Source organism: Danio rerio, chromosome 16, assembly GCF_049306965.1.
Source record: "Danio rerio strain Tuebingen ecotype United States chromosome 16, GRCz12tu, whole genome shotgun sequence".
NCBI classification, from domain to species: domain Eukaryota; kingdom Metazoa; phylum Chordata; class Actinopteri; order Cypriniformes; family Danionidae; genus Danio; species Danio rerio.
Window position 1 is genome coordinate 41,666,235 of NC_133191.1, and position 21,108 is coordinate 41,687,342.

Below are 21,108 nucleotides of genomic sequence, written 5' to 3' on the forward strand. Positions count from 1 at the left end.
GTGACTAAGAGGTTAGGAATGTGTGATATGTACACTATTGCAAAACACTACAGCTGACATTAAGAATGTGAAAACATTCAAATAAAAACATTGTCTTGATCATTTAAAGTAGATCATTTTGAAAAGTAGCAGAAGAAAGATTTTTCTGATAAATCATCTGTTGAACTGCATCCCAATCATTACAAATACTGCAGAAGACCTAGAGGAACCCACATGACCCAAGATTCTGACAGAAATCAGTCAAAGTTGGTTAAGGAAAAATCATGGTTTGGGGTTACGTTCAGTATGGGGGCGTGTGAGAGATCTGCAGAGTGGATGGCAACATTAACAGCCTGAGGTATTACGATATTTGTGCTGCCCATTACATTACAAACCACAGGAGAGGGCAAATTCTTCAGCAGGATAGCGCTACTTCTCATACTTCAGCCAAGCAAAGAAGGGCAAGATGCTCCAGGATTGGCCAGTCACTAGACACGACCATTACTGAGCATGTCTGGAGTAAGATGGAGGAGGCAATGAAAATGAATATAAAGAATCTTGATGAGCTTGTGTAGTCTTGCAAGAATGGTTTCATTGCCATTCCAGATGACTTTAATAAGTTATTCAAGTCATTGCAGAGGTATGGATGCAGACAAGACTTTTGTCAGGTAGTGTATATCTTTATGAAAGTAAAACAAAAAATCCCTATTTAAGTTTGTACTATTTATATTTATACAATGGGGTTAAATTGGGAATTATTTATTATTTTTTCATAAGTGTGTTAGATAGGTTTATGCATAAAATCTGCAAAGTTACACAGCTCAAAGTTGACTTCTTTATCTATCTGAAGCAGGTCGCACACCAGAAGCGCCGCTCGGCGGCGCGCCGCGCAGCGCCACGCCGCGCCATGCATTTTAGAATTCTAAACATAGGTTTCTATCAGGATACACACACCGGCGCCGCAAGTCGGCGGCTGTCGGTGGCGCCCGGCGACGGCTCAGGACGCAGTTCATTTTTCAGCCGCGCCACAGAGCGCCATCTGATTAGTTTCATGTTAAATATCATTAGAATGTGCGCGTCTGGTGTGCGATACTTTAAACTGTCATGTACGCGCCGTGTCGCGGCGCCGAGCGGCGCTTCTGGTGTGCGACCTGCTTGAGAAGACCTGCTGAAAATTGCTTGATCATATTCTTGTATTTACTGGATTTACATGAGAGTTATTGTAGAGATGATGTGTGTTTCTTTATGAAAACAAAAAAACATTTATTTTACAGAAAGTGTGCAGTGATATCAACTATTTGTGCGCCACTGTGGGCTTCTACTGACTGCATTAAAGTTGTTTTTAGTTTGGACATTCACTGTTCTCTTTTACACGTTTTAAATGCATCAGTTCAGCAAACAGGGCAGCTTGGTGGCTCAGGGGTTAGCACTGTTTCTGTGGAGGCCGCATGCTCTGCCAATGTTTGTGTGTGTTTTCTAGTTTTCCCCCTAAATTTGTTTCCACATTTGGAGTGGTGTTCCTAACATTGCTGATGTCAGTTCGACAGCTTCAGACACAATATTTTTTTAAGCCCGACCCTCTTGGTATTAATTTGTATGAAGGAATGATGCGCAAAAATAATTCCCCATCCCCCTACTCAATATTTCATTTTAGTTAGAAGTACATCCACATTCTGAAATAAAAGCAACCTTTGGTTCAAGCAGACTTGAATAATTACTTTCATTTACATTCATATAACTAAATAAGTGCATTTAGCTATTTTGGAGCTGGTAATATACTAATCAGACTAAATATTTTCTGAGTAAATAAACAAAAAAAGAACCCTTGGTGTCCTCATGTAATAGTGGCTCCTGAATCATGTTTTCCTCATCTAATATCGGTTGCCTTTCTCTGTCTGTTAACTCTAAATTGAATATTTGTGGATCTCCTCTCATCTTGGTCTCCTCTCTGCTGTAGAGACTGACTTTTGCTCAGTCATCTATTGAGCTGCAGAAGCTGATGTCTTGTTCTCTCCTCTGAAACTTCACCTCAGCACAGCAGGGGATTATGGGATGGGTATGAGGGGGAGAAGTGATTATCAATAAAAGGCCAGACAAACAAGGGTGAGTCAATAGACTCCTAACTGGAAACATAGAGTCGCAAACACACAAACACAAATAAGATCTCACCTATGGTGTCTCCTTGTTCATGCACCATGCTGGCCAAGTCCTTCATAATCTGATTAACGTCCAGCATGTCTCTCTGCGAAAACAAAACAGAGGTTACAGCTCAGAGGTGAGGGGAATAAACACTATCGATATCAGATCTTCCATGCGGATTTGTCCTTCATGAGCTACTTTAAATGAATTAGACAACAACAAAAGCAACAGTGCATTAAAAAGGAAAGAGGTCTTAATTATTATTAATTGGACTTTATCACACAATAAACAGTAGCTGAAGCTTTGTAAGTGGATTTAATCAGCTCTAAAAAAAACACTTTTTTATGAATAAAAGACTGTCAATTACTTATAAAAGGGTCAGATTCACTTATAGGGGACATTCTACCAGAAATGTAGATGTTTACTTATAAAAAACGTGACAGGGCCTGACCTTTATGCTTGTCGTTCTCAAAAAAATTATGCAAAAACAAGCAATAAATCAGACAATTTGATCTTAGAACACATCCTTGATCACCGTCAGCTTCTCCATCAAATGATGTCACTTCTTTTGAGTCATAGCCTTAAAGGCATATTGCACATATTTTATATTAAATTGAATGCAAATGTGACAGGACTGACAGAAACATGGAGACAATTGTATTTGTATTATTTATTTGTCATATTTATTTGTAGAATGTATTCATAATTTAATGTTTTTGAATCTATTGATGTGAATGATAACAACTTAAACTTACTATTTCTGTTTTTTCCTTCTAAATAACAGTTTTTAACATAACGAAACTAATAAAGCTGTAGGTTCAAATGTGCTGAGGACAAGGACAATGGCAGAGTTTGTACATTAGTAAAGTGTTTTTAATAAAGAACAAAAATCTGAGAAAAAAATCAATGACATAGTCCTTTACAGAACAACTCACAGAAATCAACCTTCTGTCAATTCTAAACACTTTTGGGATGAAATACTTTTTATTCACTGTATTTATGTTTTTATTTCAGGGACAGATGATGAACATTTCTGGTAGAATTTGCCATAGGTGTATATAAACAGGGTTTGGGAAAATGTAATGATTAATTTAATATGAAAGTCATACATTCAACTGTTTTGTTGAGACTGCTGAATCATTTGAAAATGAAGTAATATCTTGTATTTATGAATGGGTCACTGAATCACAGACTCATTTGATACATAAAAAAATAAATTATTCAGTTAATAAACATTGCTGTGTTGCTTATGGCAACTATTACGCTGTGATCTTTCTTAGCAAGCGATTTTGATAATAAAGCGTAAAGCAGGTCGCACATACATGCCATACATTTTAGAATTCGAAATATATGTTTCTATCATGGTACACACACTGGCGCCGCAAGCCGTGCCACAGAGCCCCATCTGAATAGTTTAATTTTAAATATGCGAATGTGCGCATCTGATGTGCGACACTTCCAACTGTCATGTGTGCACTGTCTCGCAGCGCCTAGCGGCACATCTGGTGTGCGACCCGCTTAAGACTATATCTTGGTATTAATAGTATCTCCAGTTGAAATCAGATTTGCTTTTTTACAGTATGTCTGATAACATTTTTTCTTCTAAAGAAAGTCTTATTTATTTTATTTTGGCAAGAATTAAAGCAGTTTTAAATTTTTTTATAATTATTTTAAGGTCAAAATAATAGCCCCTTTAAGCATTTTTTTTTTTTGATAGTTTACAGAACAAACAATCGTTATACAATAACTTGCCTAATTACCCTAACCTATACCTAGTAAACCTTTTAACCTAGTTAAGCATTTAAATGTCACTTTAAGCTGTATAGAAGTGTCTTGAAAAATATCTAGTCAAAAAATATTTACTGTCATCATGGCAAAGATAAAACAAATCACATTTCTCAACATAAACTATTATGTTTAGAAATGTGTTAAAAAAAATGGGGAAAATTTGTGCTAAAAAAATGGGGAAAAAATAAAAAGGGGGCCTAATAATTAAGGAGGATTAAAAATACTGACTTCAACTGCAGGTATTAATTATGGACATTTTTGGTTGACAAATAGACCTTTCTATTAAAAGAAGACATCAAGTTGACATGCTTAAGTCGATGAACACATTAGATTTTTTTTTTTTCATGAAAATAGCAAAATATAAATAAGATTTGGTCATACACATAAGATTCAGACATTAAAAACTAAAACTAGTCAACTTTTAACATATTTTCGTCATCTTTTATACTAATTGGAAATACAGTCAAATAGTAATGTTGTCATCATTTATAATAATGTAAAATTGAGCTTTATGTTGCTATTCATTTTAAAGTGTAATTTAGGTCACACTTTATTTTGATGGTCCGTTTGTTGAATTGAAGTTACATTGCATCAACATGCCAACTAATTCTTGTTAGATTATAAGTAGACTTTTAGGTTAGGGTTAGGGTTGGGGTTGGGGTTAGGGTTAGTGTAATATACTTGCAAAGTTTCTTTTCATCAGTTAAATGTTTGTTGAAGGAGCAGTATAAACAGATATAAAGCAAACAGTCTACTAATACTTAAATGGACCATCAAAACAAAGTGTTACCTAAATTTACTAAATTAATTGATATCATATTAAATACAAAGCTGTATTTTCAGAATATTTTCTCCAGTCTTCAGTATACAGTAACACGACTCTACAGAAATCCTTCTAATATGCTCTTACAATATGAACGTTTTCACTAAGTTTTTTCTACCGTGATTCTTGAACAACGCTCAACTATTGGTACAGTAATTGATGACAGTTGTGGCAGCACAATCACAACATACTCATAACAAATCAAAACCAAATCTTTTTCTCCATTGCCTTTTCATGTCAAACTTTCCTCTACAGTGGCCCGAAGCAACATGGAGTCCTCTAAACCCCAAGTCTATCTCCTGCTCACAGACCTCTTTTCCTCCATACACAACCCGATGTGAGTGCAGCTGGGTCAGTGGAGCTGAAACCATTGAGCCATTCATCACAGGTGTCTGCAATTGTTTGGGAAACTGGCAGCCATTCCGGCTCTTGGCACAAACTGTTTGGTCGGAGCCAAAATGGCCCCTAGCAAATCAAACATTACTAAAGAGTTTCTGCATTTTTCCCTCTCAAGCCATCAACACTATCACAGAGTAACATATTTATTTTACCCACCATGGCGTTTGTAAAATTTTTCTTTAATGTGCCATAGCTCTTGATTAGAATAGAGAAACTTAAGGTAAAAGACACTACAGGCAAAATTACAGTTTCGGATGGAAGTTAATAACAAGTATTTATATTATTTATTAAATTACACATTAGTTGTATTTTATTACTGTCTACCCTTACCTAAACCCTAAACCCAACCGTCACAGTAATGTAAAAATATTATTTGTTTTACAGGTTCACAAAAATTATGCTATAATGACATGAGTATCCTCACCTGTATCCCATCCAGACTTCACCCTCTCCTGCAGAGCATTGTCAATATAGCATAATTTTGTGAAACTGTACAACAATAAATAACAATATTACTGTGAGGGTTTGGTTTAGGGTTGAGGTATGTGGTAGGCGGTAATAAAATACAATATTTTAAATGTCTGGCTAAAAAACAAAAACTTTTTGTTTTCCCTTTTAAACACATAATATTTTATTTTAACAAAATATATATATATATATATTTTAGAACAGTGAACATGTCAGGCTAAATAATTTAAATGAATCATAGACTTCTGCTTTCTTCATTTGTTTTAAAAACTGATTTTTTTGTCACATTTTAAGACAACATCTTTGGGTATCTTTTCTGCTGGAAATACTGTTGTCCTAAAAAAAAAAAAAAAAAAAGTAAATAAAAATCTTACACATACCTTAGAAATGGTATTGAAAAAAAATGAAAATGGCTATCGTCCCATGCCTAATTGCCAGGTGTGTGCAAAGCACTTGATTTGCAGTTCAAATTCAATCCTGCCTCCAATCTTCAATGCTAATTTCCCCCTCATGCTCCATCATAACAACACAACTCACGAGACAAATTTTCACCTTGACGAGAAACATTTCTTTTTATTCTCAATACTGAAAACAAGTGTATAATTTTACTGACAGTCTTTTTTTTTTTGTCTTTTTTTCTTTCTCAATCTTTCTTGAGTCTTTTCTTTAGGATTCTTTGATGAACAAAACATTTTAACAACGTTTGCAATTCTTAATGTAATCAGACAAATGGAGAAGCATGATGATAAATGAAAGTTCATTTTTTACCATATTTACCTGCAGTGCCTTGCCTAAAAAGATCACAATACAGATCTAGTTAGAGCAATCATTGGTTCATTTACTGTAATGTTCAGAATGGCTTTTAGTAAACACCTCTCTGTGGAGCTGCGACTCCTTTGAGAACTGGGTTTATAGCTAACAGGCACTGAATTCAGAATAAATCAAAGTTCAGTCATACTGGCAAACACAATTCAACACGCTGAAGGAAGTCTGGGGAAAAGAGGTCTGATGAAATATGAGGAAATTACTTAAATGACCTAAACAAACTCTACAGTTAAGAAACTTGGGAGTCAAAATAATTCTGCTGTATTAATAATCAAACAGAAAGATAGCTGTTTGCTGAGAAGCAGACACAAGAATGGATTGATTTTGTTGCAATTGTTAAAATATAAATAAGCATAACAAAAACAAATCAAATAAAATAAAAATAAAATTATATGTTTTTTTAAGACAGCATACAGTATTGCATAAAGCAGTAGCAATGTTTAAAAATAAATCTTACAATAAAAAGTTTTCTAATTCAAAATATTATTATTATTATTATTATTATTATTATGTCAGCATATCTGCCTTCAGTCATTCAGAAATCATTGTAATATAAGGAGTTGGTGTTGAAAAACATTTCTTGCTAGTGTCAATAAGTTTTTTATGATTATTTCTGAATGTTGCTTTAAAAATAGCATTGTTTACAGTATATATTTAATGTCATGTAATAATGTAAAGGTATTTGCTGTTACTTTCAAGCATACTATATTAATTACTCCATAAACATTATGTGTGTAAATTAAAAATAAAATGAATCAAATAAAAGTAAGGCAAGGTAAGGTAAATAAAAGTAAATAAAAATAACGTAAAGTAAAATAAAATCAAAGTAAAGTAAAATAAAATAAAATAAAATAAAATAAAATAAAACAAATAGCTTGCATTCATTCATAGGGAACACAAGGGTATGTTTAACTTGTTTTTATATAAACGAACATGACAGTGACGTATTGATTTTGGGAGTTCTCTCTGCCCTTCTGCCCGTGGGGAGTCTGGGTAGCCCAGAGGCCTGAGTTGTGCATCATTTATGTGGCTTAGAATAAGCAGACAGCACTTCAGAAGCCAGAGTTTCTCTTCATGTTCCCCCTGGCAGAGGCTCTATCCCATGAGGAGGACCAACACAGACACTCTGAGGGTCAACGTGTGCTTCAGTGCTTCAGCCAGTGGAGCAGAAGGAAGTTCTGTGACTTTACCTTACCAGACCAGATCAATCAAGGAGAAATATCTAAAGACCAACACTATGACAAATACTACTGTGATGCATGACTCTGAGTATTTATATGACAATAGTTAAAAATAAATAAAATAAAAAATAAAAAATAAAATATGATACATAAAAGACGTGCAAGTAAATAGTGTTACCATCCACTGAGTCAAAAATAACAAAATCGTCACTTCTTGATTAACTGGCTCTAAATATCAAAATTAAAAACTGAATTTTCTGCGATAAAAGAAGCTGAGTGAATTTTTTCTTTATTTAATAAATGGCTTGCGCCTCAGAAGACAAATGCCGACACACAAAGAACACGTAGGGGCATATGAAGACACGAGACATGGACCACTTTTGATTAAGCCTATTCTGGAGGTAAATGATAACATAATAACACTAATACAAAAATTGTTAAGGCATTTTAAAATGACCAAAACAACATTTCAGATGTTTTATCATGTGCTCAGCCTGCTGGTTTGTCTATTCACACACATTTTTAACATCACATGATCTCTTATAACAAAATCACATGACTTTTTTAATGTGCATACTGGAAATTGTTCGGTAAAGTGTTTCTATCATAACTTATGCAATTTTTTTTATCGAATAAAAAGTTTATCCTTTTCAGTTAGGCATATATATTTTTTATTATTATAATTTTTGTATTTTAGAGTTTGAGGATTGCTTTAAGAGTTTTCAGTTTGAAAAAATGTATTTAAACCGAAACTATTGCTGTCTTAAAGGAACAATCCACTATTTTTAATATGCAAATTTTACAAGTCACCTAGAGGTAAATAGCCCAAAATTTTATCATTTTTGAATCCATTCAAGCAAACTCAGGGTCTGGCGGGAGCACTTTTATATTAGCTTAGCTTATCTTAGCATAAAGCATTGAATCGGATTAGGCCATTAGCATCTCATTCATTCGTTCATTCGTTCATTCGTTCATTCATTCATTCATTCATTCATTCATTCATTCATTTTCAAACGCTTTTCCAGGGCCGGGTCTCAGAGGCAGCAGTCTTAGGAGAGAACCCCAGATTTCTTTCTCCCCAGACACTTCCTCCAGCTCCTCCGGGGGTATCCCGAGGTGTTCCCAGGCCAGTCAAGAGAGACCTAGTCCCTCCAGTGTGTCCTGGGTCTTCTAGTAGAGCACCATGGCCTTGGAATTGGAGGTGCTGATTATCATCCCAGCCACGTCACACTCGGCAGTAAATCGCTCCAGTGCATTCTGAAGGTCCATTTTCGACAAAGCCAACAGAACAACATTGTGTGCGAATAACAGATATGAGATTATGTGGTCCTGGAACCGAACGCCCACCAGCCCAAGGCTGCACTTTGAAATTCTGTCCATAAAAAATTATGAACAGAATTGGTGACAAAGGGCAGCTCAAAATTTTTTTTATAAGCATGGCAAGGCAGCAACGTCACCTGATTATTATGCTGGAATGAAAGTATAGTTCCTAGCCATAATGACCTACAAAATAACAACTTTTCTTGTATACCTCAGTCTTAGTAAGTAACTAGCAGATTCAAGCATTAAATAAGAAAATTATTAAATGCTAATGGTCTAATCAGATACAATTGTCTATGCTAAGCTAAGCTAAGCTAAAAATACTCCCGACAGACAAAGAGATGGGCTGAATGGATTCAAAAATGGTAGATGACTTATGAAAGGAGTCTGTTTCCAAAAATAGTTGTAGTGTTCCTTTAACAATGAACATCAGAAAACAGACCGAGTCATGTGGATTAGATCGATACTCTTTTTTCACGATGAGGATCCTCATGTCAAACATCATCCTGTTTTTATTTAGAAAACGAAAGATAGAGACAGAGATACAGAGACAGAAAGAGCGCCAACATGGGGCTGATAGGGTCTGCCTTTGTTTCATTAGATACAAAATGTCAGACATCTGCTGTATCTGACACACACACAAACACACACGCAAGCACGCATGCACGCACGCACACACACACAGGATCCGCAGAAGTAACACAATTAAATGTGTGGCCTGATAAGGCTATATATGTCATGGAAGACACAAAGTCTCCCAAACAGAAAATGACTGACACTTCTATGAACACTACATGCCGCGAGGTTAGCAGAAGCGCAGACTGACAGGAGTGAACAGGTGAGTGACTGTAAGCCATCAGACAGTGTTTCTGAGTCTAGAAAACAGTGAGGAGAGTGATATGAGAGTCGCTGTGATGGAATGACTACCGCAGGGCCGCTGAGCTTTCCCTGCCAATTGAGAGATTATTTGTGGTTTGTGTCCACTTTAAAATACAGCTGACAGCTGATGGATGGACAAGATATGGGAAATATTGGGAAATCATATTAGAAAGACCAACATGGCATCTTCTATATCTCAAGCCAAAAGAGAGAGCCCTCCTGTGTTACACGGGAAAGGTGAACTAAAATGGCTGTTTTTGCATACATACAAATGCCCAGACAGTTAAAACAACAACAACAAAAACAAAAACAACAACAACAACAACTAATTATTATTTATATGCTAATAATATTTAATAATAATAATAATAATAATAATAATGATAACATTGGTCATTTCTGATCAAGTAACATACTTCAACACATACAATTGTTAATTAAAATTAAAATTATTTAATTATTTAATTTATAAATAATTGTTGAAAATGACCTGCCATTGGCCATGCAACATACAGAAAGACTCCATCTAAACTCACTAAATCACACCAGTGGCTGAGCCAGTTCTGTTTCTGGGAGAACTAAGATATAATAATAATAATAATAATAATAATAATAATAATAATAATAATAATAATAATAGTAAAAATAATAATAATGAAATAAATAAATAAATAAACGAATGAACAAAAAATGAATAATAAATAAATAAATAAATAAATAAGTAAACAAATAAATAAATAAACAAATAAATAAACAAATAAATAAATAAATAAATTAATTAATTAAAATATTGAAAGGAACAAAAAAACTACTTAAGCTCTTACTAAAATGGACAATAATTACATATATCAAAACATTTTTAAAATTCATAAAATGGCACACATAATAAAACGATTGCAACTAAAATGTGAATACAATTTTTTATAAAAAAATGACAAATGTACACAAAATTTGTAAAACTAATATAAATAAAAAACTAACATTAAATAAAAAAAACTAATAAAAATGAACTAATATGTTGATTTAATAAAATGACTACATTTTATTATTGTTGAAAAAACATAAAACTGAAGAAAAAAAAAACATTGCAACTTTAAAAACACAACAAAATTACTCAAAAATGAATAAAATTTACCTTAAAACAGTCTCTAAATGTGTAAGAAAGATACAATGAGAAAGTATTTCTTCAATAAAACAAAATGGCACAAATTACCTTTAAAATATGTAATTGTGTTGCAATGGTTAAAGCTGAAGGCTAGATATCAAAGGGAAAGCTCTTATCCTCGGGTTTCTCCAAGAGGATTGACCTAATGTGTGTACTTTTAATCAAACATACATGTGTGTACTTTTAATCTCTCTAGATAAACACATCTGCTAAATGACTCCTTAAATTGAAGTACACAATTACTGTTAAAGCTAACACAATAAGGCGGCTGAACAAAATTAACGCCTCTTAATAAAGAATATGTTGGCTCTAGTCTGAGTTTTTGTACATCCTGTACAGTGATGCTATAGTCATTGACAAAAGGTGATGATCTAAAGCAGAAAGCACAAATATTAATGCTTACAGAAAGACATTTCTACACTGATAAATTAAAAAAAGTAACAAAGAATCATAAATATAAAAACTATTAAAAAAAAATAAATGCATATAAATATATAAACATAAATTAAAAATAAAATAAACAGCAAATATGTAACAAATATGTAATTTCATATAAATACCACAAACTCAATAGGGAAAATAAACAAACAAAGAAACAGACAGACAGACAAATAAATACATTTAATTACAAATAAGTTAAAGTACAACTGACATCAAAATTATCAACCCTTCTGTTGAATTTTTATTATTCAATAATTATGCAATTTACTGGATCAAAATGCTTTTCAGGACCTGAAGACAGACAGAAAGACAGACAGACAGACAGACAGACAGCCAGACACACACACACACACACACACACACACACACACACACACACACACACACACACACACACACACACACACACACACACACACAAATGATAAAATAAATAAATTAATAAATATATTTGATATTTGAAAATGTTAAAAATGCTATAATAAATAAATAAAATATTTATAAATAAATAAATAAATAAAACTAAAGAACTAAATAGGATAATTTTGAATTGCAAATTATTTATCCATAAACCATAAAGAAATTGCTACACTGAAACATTAAAAAGTAACAAAAAACATTAATATATAAACTATTTTATAAAAATTAAATGCATATAAAATATAAAAACAAAAATAAAATAAAACAAAATGCAAATATGTAAACAAACAAATTATATAAATAACACAAACTCAATAGGGACAATATTCCAAAAAAAAAACAAAAAAAAAAAAAACATTAAATAAATGATATATCAAAGCATGGCAACAAACAAAAACAAACAAACAAATAAATAAATAAATAAAAAAATCACATTTAATTACAACAAATTTTAAATACAGTACTAAATTATAGGAATTAGATCGTACAAATTCATTCGAATTATCCACTACATCAAAAAGTTACGAATTGCTGTGAGATTGCGTTGGTATTTACTATATAATTTTTTTCCATTAATATTATTAGCCTCTTTAGTAAAAAAAAAAATGTTTTGGCAACAGAAAAAAATCACTGTTGTCCAATAAATTGCCTAGTTCACCTAATTAACTTATAGTTAAGCCTTTAAATTGCATTTTAAGCTGAATACCAGTGCCTTGGGAAATATTTTCCCATCGTTAACTGTATATACATTGATTTAAAAAAAATCCTTTATTTCAAAAGCAGAACCCTCACAAAATGATGTTTCATTTCATATTTTGCCGTTTTACTTGCTTGTCTGTGTTCCTGGAATGTTTGTTCTTTTTACAGGAAGAATGAGCCACATCCAGTATGTCTGAATAAGCAACACTTGAAATAAAATAGCTTGAGGTGAATTCAAAGTTCCACACAAGTGAAAAACCTCATTGCAGTAAATAGCACAGCACAAGCGTCCAGGGTCAAGCGACAATGCAGTGCTTTTATGCATTTATAAGAGCTGAAATGTGCCCTGGACGATGCTGACGTGTTATGCTGGCTGAAGATAATGTGATATGACTACCCTCTGTGTTTCTGATTTCAAGTCCTGAACTAAACGCAGCATGTCTCAAAGCTCCCCCGGGGCTAACAACCTAAAATCTCCATATTTAGAAGCCGCCAGCTGCGCGTGTGTAACTCCACGAGAGTCTTAGAAAGTATGGCATGAACTGCATATGATAGAATGAGAAAAGGAAACCTAGAAGAGGTGGTTGGTGGCTGATGGCTTCATAATAGCTTGCGAAGAAGAGCGTTTCCTAGACAATCAGTTCTGAGACCTCTGACCATCTGACTGAGAGCACCGCTAGAGAGGAAAAAAGAGGGATAACACACTCCAGAAAAGGCTACTGTACTTTCATTCTGTGTCACCAAAATATCATATTTTGTATCTCAAGAAGGGTTGGGGATTGTTTGGGTTTTTGTGGTATTGATGCAGAATCAATATTTAGGTGTTTAAATGCATACTTTGGGGAAAAAAATCATGTTAACATTAAAATCTGTATTTTTATTTTAATAAATCACTAATTAAAGAAATCATTAAATCTTAATACATAAAAAGATGGACAACACACTCCAGAAAAGGTTACTTTCATTCTGTGCCACTAAAATATGATGTTTTATATTTCAGGATGGGTTAGTGATTGTTTTTTTTTTACGATATTGATACAGAATCAATATTCAAATGCCTAAATGCATACTTAAAAAATTAAAAATGATGTTGATGACATTAAAATCTGTAAATTTATTGTATTAAGTTACACATAAAAAAACACTTATTCTTAATAAATAAATAAAAAAGAGGGATAACACACTCTAAAAAAGGCTACTTTTATTCTGTGCCACCAAAATATCATATTTTTTGTATTTCAGGAAGGGTTGGGGATTCCTTGGGTTTTATCGGTGTATATGCAGAATCAATATGTATGTGTCTAAATGCATACTTTGAAAAATTAAAAATAAAATGATGCTGATGACATTAAAATCTGTATATTTATTTCAATATGTCACAAATTAACGAAATCATTTAATCTTAATAAAAAGAGGGATAACACACTCCAGAAAATGCTATTTTCATTCTGTGCCATTAACATATCACATATCATATTTTGTATTTCAGGAAGGGTAGGTGATTGTTTGGTTTTCACGGTTTTATTGCAGAATCAATATTTAAGTGCCTAAATGCATACAAAAATAAATAAATAAATAAATAAATAAGAAACACAAAGAATGATGCTGAAAACATTAAAATCTTTTTTTTTATTGTAATAAATCACAAATTAATCTATACCACCAAAATATCATATGTTGTTTCAGGCATATTTTGTATCATATTTTGTATTTCAAGAAGGGTTGGGGATTGTTTGGGTTTCAACGGTAATGATGCAGAATCAATATTTAAGTGTCTAAACGCATGCTTAAAAAAATAAAATCTGAATGATGTTAATGACATTAAAACCAGTATTTTTATTTGAATAAATTTCAAATAAAGACAATCATTTAATGTTAATAAATAAAAAAGAAGGATAACACACTGCAGAAAAGGCTACTTTTAATCTGTGCCACCAAAATATCATGTTTTTGTATTTCAAGAAGGGTTGGGGATTGTTTGGGTTTTTACGGTAATGATGCAGAATCTATTTTTATATATATATATATATAAGGCCCAGGGGACTAACTTGCTCGGATTATTTATTTACCTAAAGAATAACAATGTGTGCTAACAAAATCATTGTAAATTTCACAAAAAAATGGCATTAGTATTAAAAAAAACACTCTTATTATATATACCATATGCAATTGTCATCACATTTAAATACAGAAGTAGACAAATGTACATAATATTCTAATTTCGTAAATTCCAAGTGTATAATTTAACACCAAATAACAGTTGCACTTCTCCTGACATACTAGATGTCCTAACCTATTATAAGATTGTTTAAAACAATGAATTAAACAACACACTTTTTATTTAATTTTGACAATAGATAAAGAAGCTGATGTTCAAACTCGCAAAATAACTTGCCATGTCTGCACTTTTACATGAAGGTTATGATCAATAAAAATGTCTTTGTGCTCTTTCGAAATACAGTTGAGAATATCCATTATTCCTTAACACATTCTCTTGTTCAACCACAATATTTTTATTTTTCGTGTAATTACATCACACACACACACACACACACACACACACACACACACACACACACACACACACACACAGACACAGACACAGACACAGACACACACACACACACACACACACACACACACACACACACACACACACACACACACACACACATCTATTCTATCATTGAAATTAGTAGGCCCCCTGTGAAATGTTATATATATATATATATATATATATATATATATATATATATATATATATATATTGTAGCGAGCCATGTAATACCACGTCGCCCTGGGCACAAATCCACACCAGCTGGATCTCTCATCAACCTCGGATCGCTCACAGCTGGACCTCATCAGCCAGGGAGAGATATAAGCTAGCCCCACACAGACGGAAGTGAGCTTCATTTGACATGACTCCCTGCGCTAACGCTTGTCTCTCTCTGTCTCTCCCACAGCCGAGTCCAGCTCGTGACCGATCCAACACTCTACTTCTCACCAGCCTTCACCATCTCCCCGGAGCACTTGAGCACGCACCTTTAAGAAGAGCACTCATTCACCCCAATATCACTTGTAAATAAAGGCACCCTCCGGGGCATTGTTTGTAACATTATCTACGGTGTTTGTGTTTTCCCTCTGCCTCGCTACAACTGGTGGAGAATGCGGGCATTGCAGAGGGAAAAATTCAGAAGAAACACTCACCATTAAGTAGAAAATAACCGCTGAATTTTTCTCTGTGTTTGTTACAGACAGGCATCCGCTCTCTCTCTCTCCCACGCTTCCTCTTACTCGGCTGTCAACATCCCGTCGCCATGTCGGTGGAAGAGGTACTGCTCCACCTAGTGGAGATCTCCAGGAAACAGAATTCCATCTCTGAGCAGCTTACAGCCAGACAGGATCGACTGGAACAGCAGCTCCGCCAGGCGGCCAGACACCATCCGACTCCCGAAGTGAGTGCGCATCATCATCTCACTAAACTCAGCGACCTGGATGATATTGACGCTTATTTACATACCTTTGAGGTTATTGCCGAGAGAGAAGGCTGGCTAAAAGAAAACTGGGCGAGAATGTTGGCTCCGTTTCTCACAGGAGAAGCGCAACGAGCATATTTTTCACTAGAGACACCTAAAAATGAAGATTACAAAGCGTTAAAAAAGGAAATATTAGCCAGAATGGGGCTATCCACAATCAGCGCAGCCCAACAGTTTTCCCAGTGGTCTTACGACGAGAAACAACCAGTGAGAACCCAAGCAGCTCAACTTTCTCGCCTGGGAAGGCTATGGTTATTGGGAGGAGATCCCTCGGCGGTCCAGGTCGCTGAGAAGGTGATCATCGAGAAGATGATGCGTGCGTTACCCCGACGTTTGCGAACACTCACCAGCATGCGAAATCCTGAGTCACTGGCCACCCTGGTGGAGGCGATCGAGCTGGCTGAAGCTCACATCGCCCGAGATAATGGGGAGAGAGCGGCTCTGCCACCCCGGAGGGTAAGTGCACCTTGGCGACCGGTGGAGGGCACAGCGCGACCAGGCGGCAGACCAGCGGTCCCCAGCCCGATGGACGAGCCGATGCCCACCGAGCCGACGACGCACTCGACCCCGGCCTGGACAGCAGGGTGCGCGGTTCACCGCAATATCCCTCCCGAAGCTCCCACCCATAAAGTCCAGCTAGAGGGAAAAACACAAACGGCCACCTTAGACACAGGAAGCGCCATCACTCTGGTTCACCCGAAAACTTTAAAATACCATCATGAAAGCAAAGGGCGAATTCCGATCACGTGTGTGCATGGTGATACCCGCCACGTACCCGCCCGAAGAGTAACCATCGCGGCGAAACCAGGTAGCTGGCGAATCGAAGTCGGGGTTGTTCCAGATCTTCCTGTGTCCCTCTTACTGGGCAGAGACTGGCCGGGGTTCGACGAACTCCTAACTCACCACCACGCTCCATCGGCTCGTTCAAAGAAGAAGAACAAGCCACGGGCTCATCGGGACCGCAAACCAGCGCTGATGACCACCGAGAGCGACAGAGGGGGTGAGTCATCTATATCTGCTAATCTATACTTTGATCTGTTTCAACAGATAACCGCAGGAGGTGACTTTGGCAGAGCACAGAGGGAAGATGAAACGCTCAAACACTGTTGGCCACAAGTACGGATCATCGACGGAAATGAGCGACTTCCCAGCCCTCACCCCCTCCCACATTTCATTGTGGAAAATGGTCTGCTGTACTGTGTCGCAGAGAGGCGGGGGGAAAAGAAGACACTACTGGTCGTTCCGAGGACCAAGAGGGAGACGGTCTTAGAACTGGCACATACCCACCCGATGGCGGGACATCTGGGAGCGGCCAACACGGTGAAAAGGATCCGCGACCGTTTCCATTGGCCGGGGCTAGACGGGGAAGTAAAGAGGTATTGCCAGGCATGTGACATCTGCCAGAGAACGTCTCCCCAACGACCACCCCCCAGCCCTCTAATACCGCTACCCATCATCGATGTGCCCTTCACCCGAATTGGTATGGACTTGGTAGGGCCTTTGCCGAAGTCGGCCCGGGGACATGAGCACATCCTTGTTATCCTCGATTATGCCACCAGATACCCTGAAGCGATTCCCCTGAGGAAAGCCACGTCATCGGCCATCGCGAAGGAGCTGTTTCTGCTATGCAGTCGAGTGGGAATCCCAACGGAGATACTGACCGACCAGGGCACCCCCTTCATGTCCCGGTTGATGGCAGACCTCTGTCACCTACTCAAGGTAAAACAGCTAAAAACCTCTGTATATCATCCACAGACGGACGGCCTTGTCGAGCGCTTTAACAAGACTCTGAAGCAGATGCTCCGACGGGTGGTGGCAGAGGACGGGCGCGACTGGGACCTCATGATCCCGTACGTGTTATTCGGTATCAGGGAAGTCCCCCAGGCCTCCACAGGATTTACCCCCTTCGAACTGCTGTTTGGCCGCCAACCCCGAGGCCTATTGGATGTGGCTCGTCAAGCCTGGGAACAGGAACCAGCCCCCCAGCGGTCGGTGATTGAACACGTACGGGACATGAGAGAACGCATCGACAAAATCATGCCCATCGTCAAACAACACCTGACCGAAGCCCAGCGCGCCCAGCAGAGATTGTATAACCGGCCCGCCCAACCCAGAGAGTTCCACCCAGGGGACAAGGTGATGATACTCATACCTACCACAACGTCGAAGTTCCTCGCATCCTGGAAGGGACCATACACCGTGGTAGAAAGGGTAGGGCCGGTAAATTATCGAGTCCGTCAGCCGGGACGAAGACGGGAAGAACAACTCTACCACATAAATCTTATGAAGAAGTGGGTTGCAGCTCCAGGTCATCTCGTTGCCTTCGCTGAAGAAACTCTTCCCGTTGTCCACATTGGTGAGCAACTCTCACCAAACCAGAAGGCGGAGCTGCAAGCCTTGGTTGGTCAGTTCAAGGATGTGTTCTCGGAGAAACCGGGCCGAACCTCCATCATCCAACACAACATTATCACTCCTCCTGGCACCATCGTCCGGCAAAGGCCTTATCGAGTTCCAGAGGCTCGCAGGCTGGCTATCGACGAGGAGATCCAGAAGATGAGAAGGTTAGGCATCATCGAACCATCCCGTAGCCCGTGGTCCAGCCCAATAGTGATGGTCCCCAAACCCGATGGCACCCTCCGTTTCTGCAACGACTTCAGGAAACTCAACGAGATCTCCAAGTTCGACGGATACCCCATGCCTCGGGTGGACGAGCTGCTGGATAGGCTGGGTGGAGCCCGATTTATCTCCACCATCGACCTCACCAAAGGCTACTGGCAGTTACCACTCAGTGAAGACGCCAAGGAGAAAACCGCCTTCTCCACACCCGGTGGGCACTGGCAATACCGGGTTCTTCCCTTCGGGCTCCACGGGGCCCCAGCCACATTCCAAAGAATGATGGACATCCTGCTGAGGCCCCACCAGCCATATGCAGCAGCCTACCTGGACGACCTCATCGTCCACTCAGAGTCATGGGAAGAACACCTATCCCGGTTACGGAGGGTGCTCTTAGATCTTCGACGGGCTGGGCTCACAGCTAATCCCAAGAAATGCCACCTGGGTCTAGCCGAAGCCAGATACCTCGGGTTCCACATTGGACGAGGTCTCATACAGCCACAGCAAAACAAGGTCAAGGCACTACAGGAAACTCCACAACCCACCACAAAGACCCAGGTACGTGCATTTCTGGGGTTAGCGGGCTACTATAGATGTTTCATACCTAACTTCTCATCCATAGCCAGCCCTTTGACAGACCTGACCAGAAAGGGGCAGCCGGAGAGGATAAGATGGACCAAGGAAGCCGACGATGCGTTCCGAGCCCTAAAGAAGTCCCTCACGTCCTCACCGGTACTGCACGCACCTGACTTCGGCTGCCCCTTCATTCTACAGACGGATGCTTCCGACTCGGGCCTGGGCGCGGTCCTCTCCCAGGTCCACGGCGATGAAGAACATCCCATAATGTACGTGAGTCGGAAGCTGACCCCCGCAGAGACCCGCTACGCAACGGTGGAGAAGGAGGCCCTGGCGATCAAGTGGGCAATCCTGGAGCTAAGGTACTATCTCCTTGGCAGGAAATTCACTCTGGTGACCGACCACGCCCCGCTACAATGGATGGCGACAGCGAAGAACAACAACGCTCGGGTCACCAGGTGGTTCCTGTCGCTCCAGGATTTCAACTTCGACGTACAACATCGAGCCGGGGCCTCCCACGGAAACGCAGACGGACTCTCACGGCTCTGGTCAGGATGGGCAGGTCTGTCGAAACATTCTACCCCCCCTCTCAATACACTGCTCTTCCTTCGCAGGACACCCAGGACCAGGACGACGCTAAGGGGGGGGGAATGTAGCGAGCCATGTAATACCACGTCGCCCTGGGCACAAATCCACACCAGCTGGATCTCTCATCAACCTCGGATCGCTCACAGCTGGACCTCATCAGCCAGGGAGAGATATAAGCTAGCCCCACACAGACGGAAGTGAGCTTCATTTGACATGACTCCCTGCGCTAACGCTTGTCTCTCTCTGTCTCTCCCACAGCCGAGTCCAGCTCGTGACCGATCCAACACTCTACTTCTCACCAGCCTTCACCATCTCCCCGGAGCACTTGAGCACGCACCTTTAAGAAGAGCACTCATTCACCCCAATATCACTTGTAAATAAAGGCACCCTCCGGGGCATTGTTTGTAACATTATCTACGGTGTTTGTGTTTTCCCTCTGCCTCGCTACAATATATATATATATATATATATATATATATATATATATATATATATATATATATATATATATATATATATATATATATATATATATATACATATATATATATATATATATATACATATATATATATATATATATATATATATATATATATATATATATATATATATATATATACATACATATATAGTATTCAGCTTCAAAAGAGCAATAAAAACATACAGTAGGTTTATTAGGATAAAGATAGATTAATTAGGGAAGTGTTTGGACAACATACTGGCTTGTTCTGTAGCCTTTTGAGAGAAAAAAAAAATCCTTAAGGGAGCTAATAATATTGACCTTAGACATATTTTTTTTAGTACAGCCAAAGTAAAAGAAATAAGACTCAGAAAATACTCTAAATGAATAAATTAATGACTAAACGAACCAATAAATGAACACATAAATAAATGAATGAACACATAGATGAACAAATGAATGAACAAAGGAATTAACAATGAATAAACAAATGAATGAACGCATGAATGAATGCATGAATAAATAAATGAATGAACAAATGAATAAACGAATGAATAAGCAAACAAACGATTGAATGAACTATTGAAGGAATGAATGAATGTACACATGGATGAACAAATGAATAAACAAAGGAATGAACAATGAATAAACAAATGAATGAACGCATGAATGAATGCATGAATAAATAAATGAATGAACAAATGAATAAACGAACGAACGAACAAACAAACGAACAAATAAATGGATTAATAAATAAACACATGGATGAACAAATGAACAGATGAATTCATGGATGAATGAATGAA

The 21,108-nt window shown here is 37.6% G+C and overlaps 2 protein-coding genes across 16 annotated transcripts in view; one reads left to right on the forward strand and one right to left on the reverse strand.

Moving 5' to 3' along the window:
• Window positions 1–21,108, reverse strand: part of tsnare1 (T-SNARE Domain Containing 1) — a 488,539-nt gene that overhangs the window by 268,503 nt on the left and 198,928 nt on the right. For all 15 annotated transcript variants that reach the window (XM_073926471.1, XM_073926464.1, XM_073926465.1 and 12 more), the window contains one exon: window positions 2,149–2,221. In XM_073926471.1, the coding sequence (XP_073782572.1) occupies window positions 2,149–2,221 (73 nt within the window). The remainder of the gene's footprint in view (window positions 1–2,148; window positions 2,222–21,108) is intronic.
• On the forward strand, window positions 15,428–20,132 carry LOC137487946 (uncharacterized). Its single transcript, XM_068214201.2, has 2 exons — window positions 15,428–15,604; window positions 15,781–20,132. The coding sequence occupies exon 2, from the start codon at window positions 15,844–15,846 to the stop codon at window positions 20,038–20,040; it is 4,197 nt and encodes a 1,398-aa protein (XP_068070302.1). The 5' UTR covers window positions 15,428–15,604; window positions 15,781–15,843; the 3' UTR covers window positions 20,041–20,132.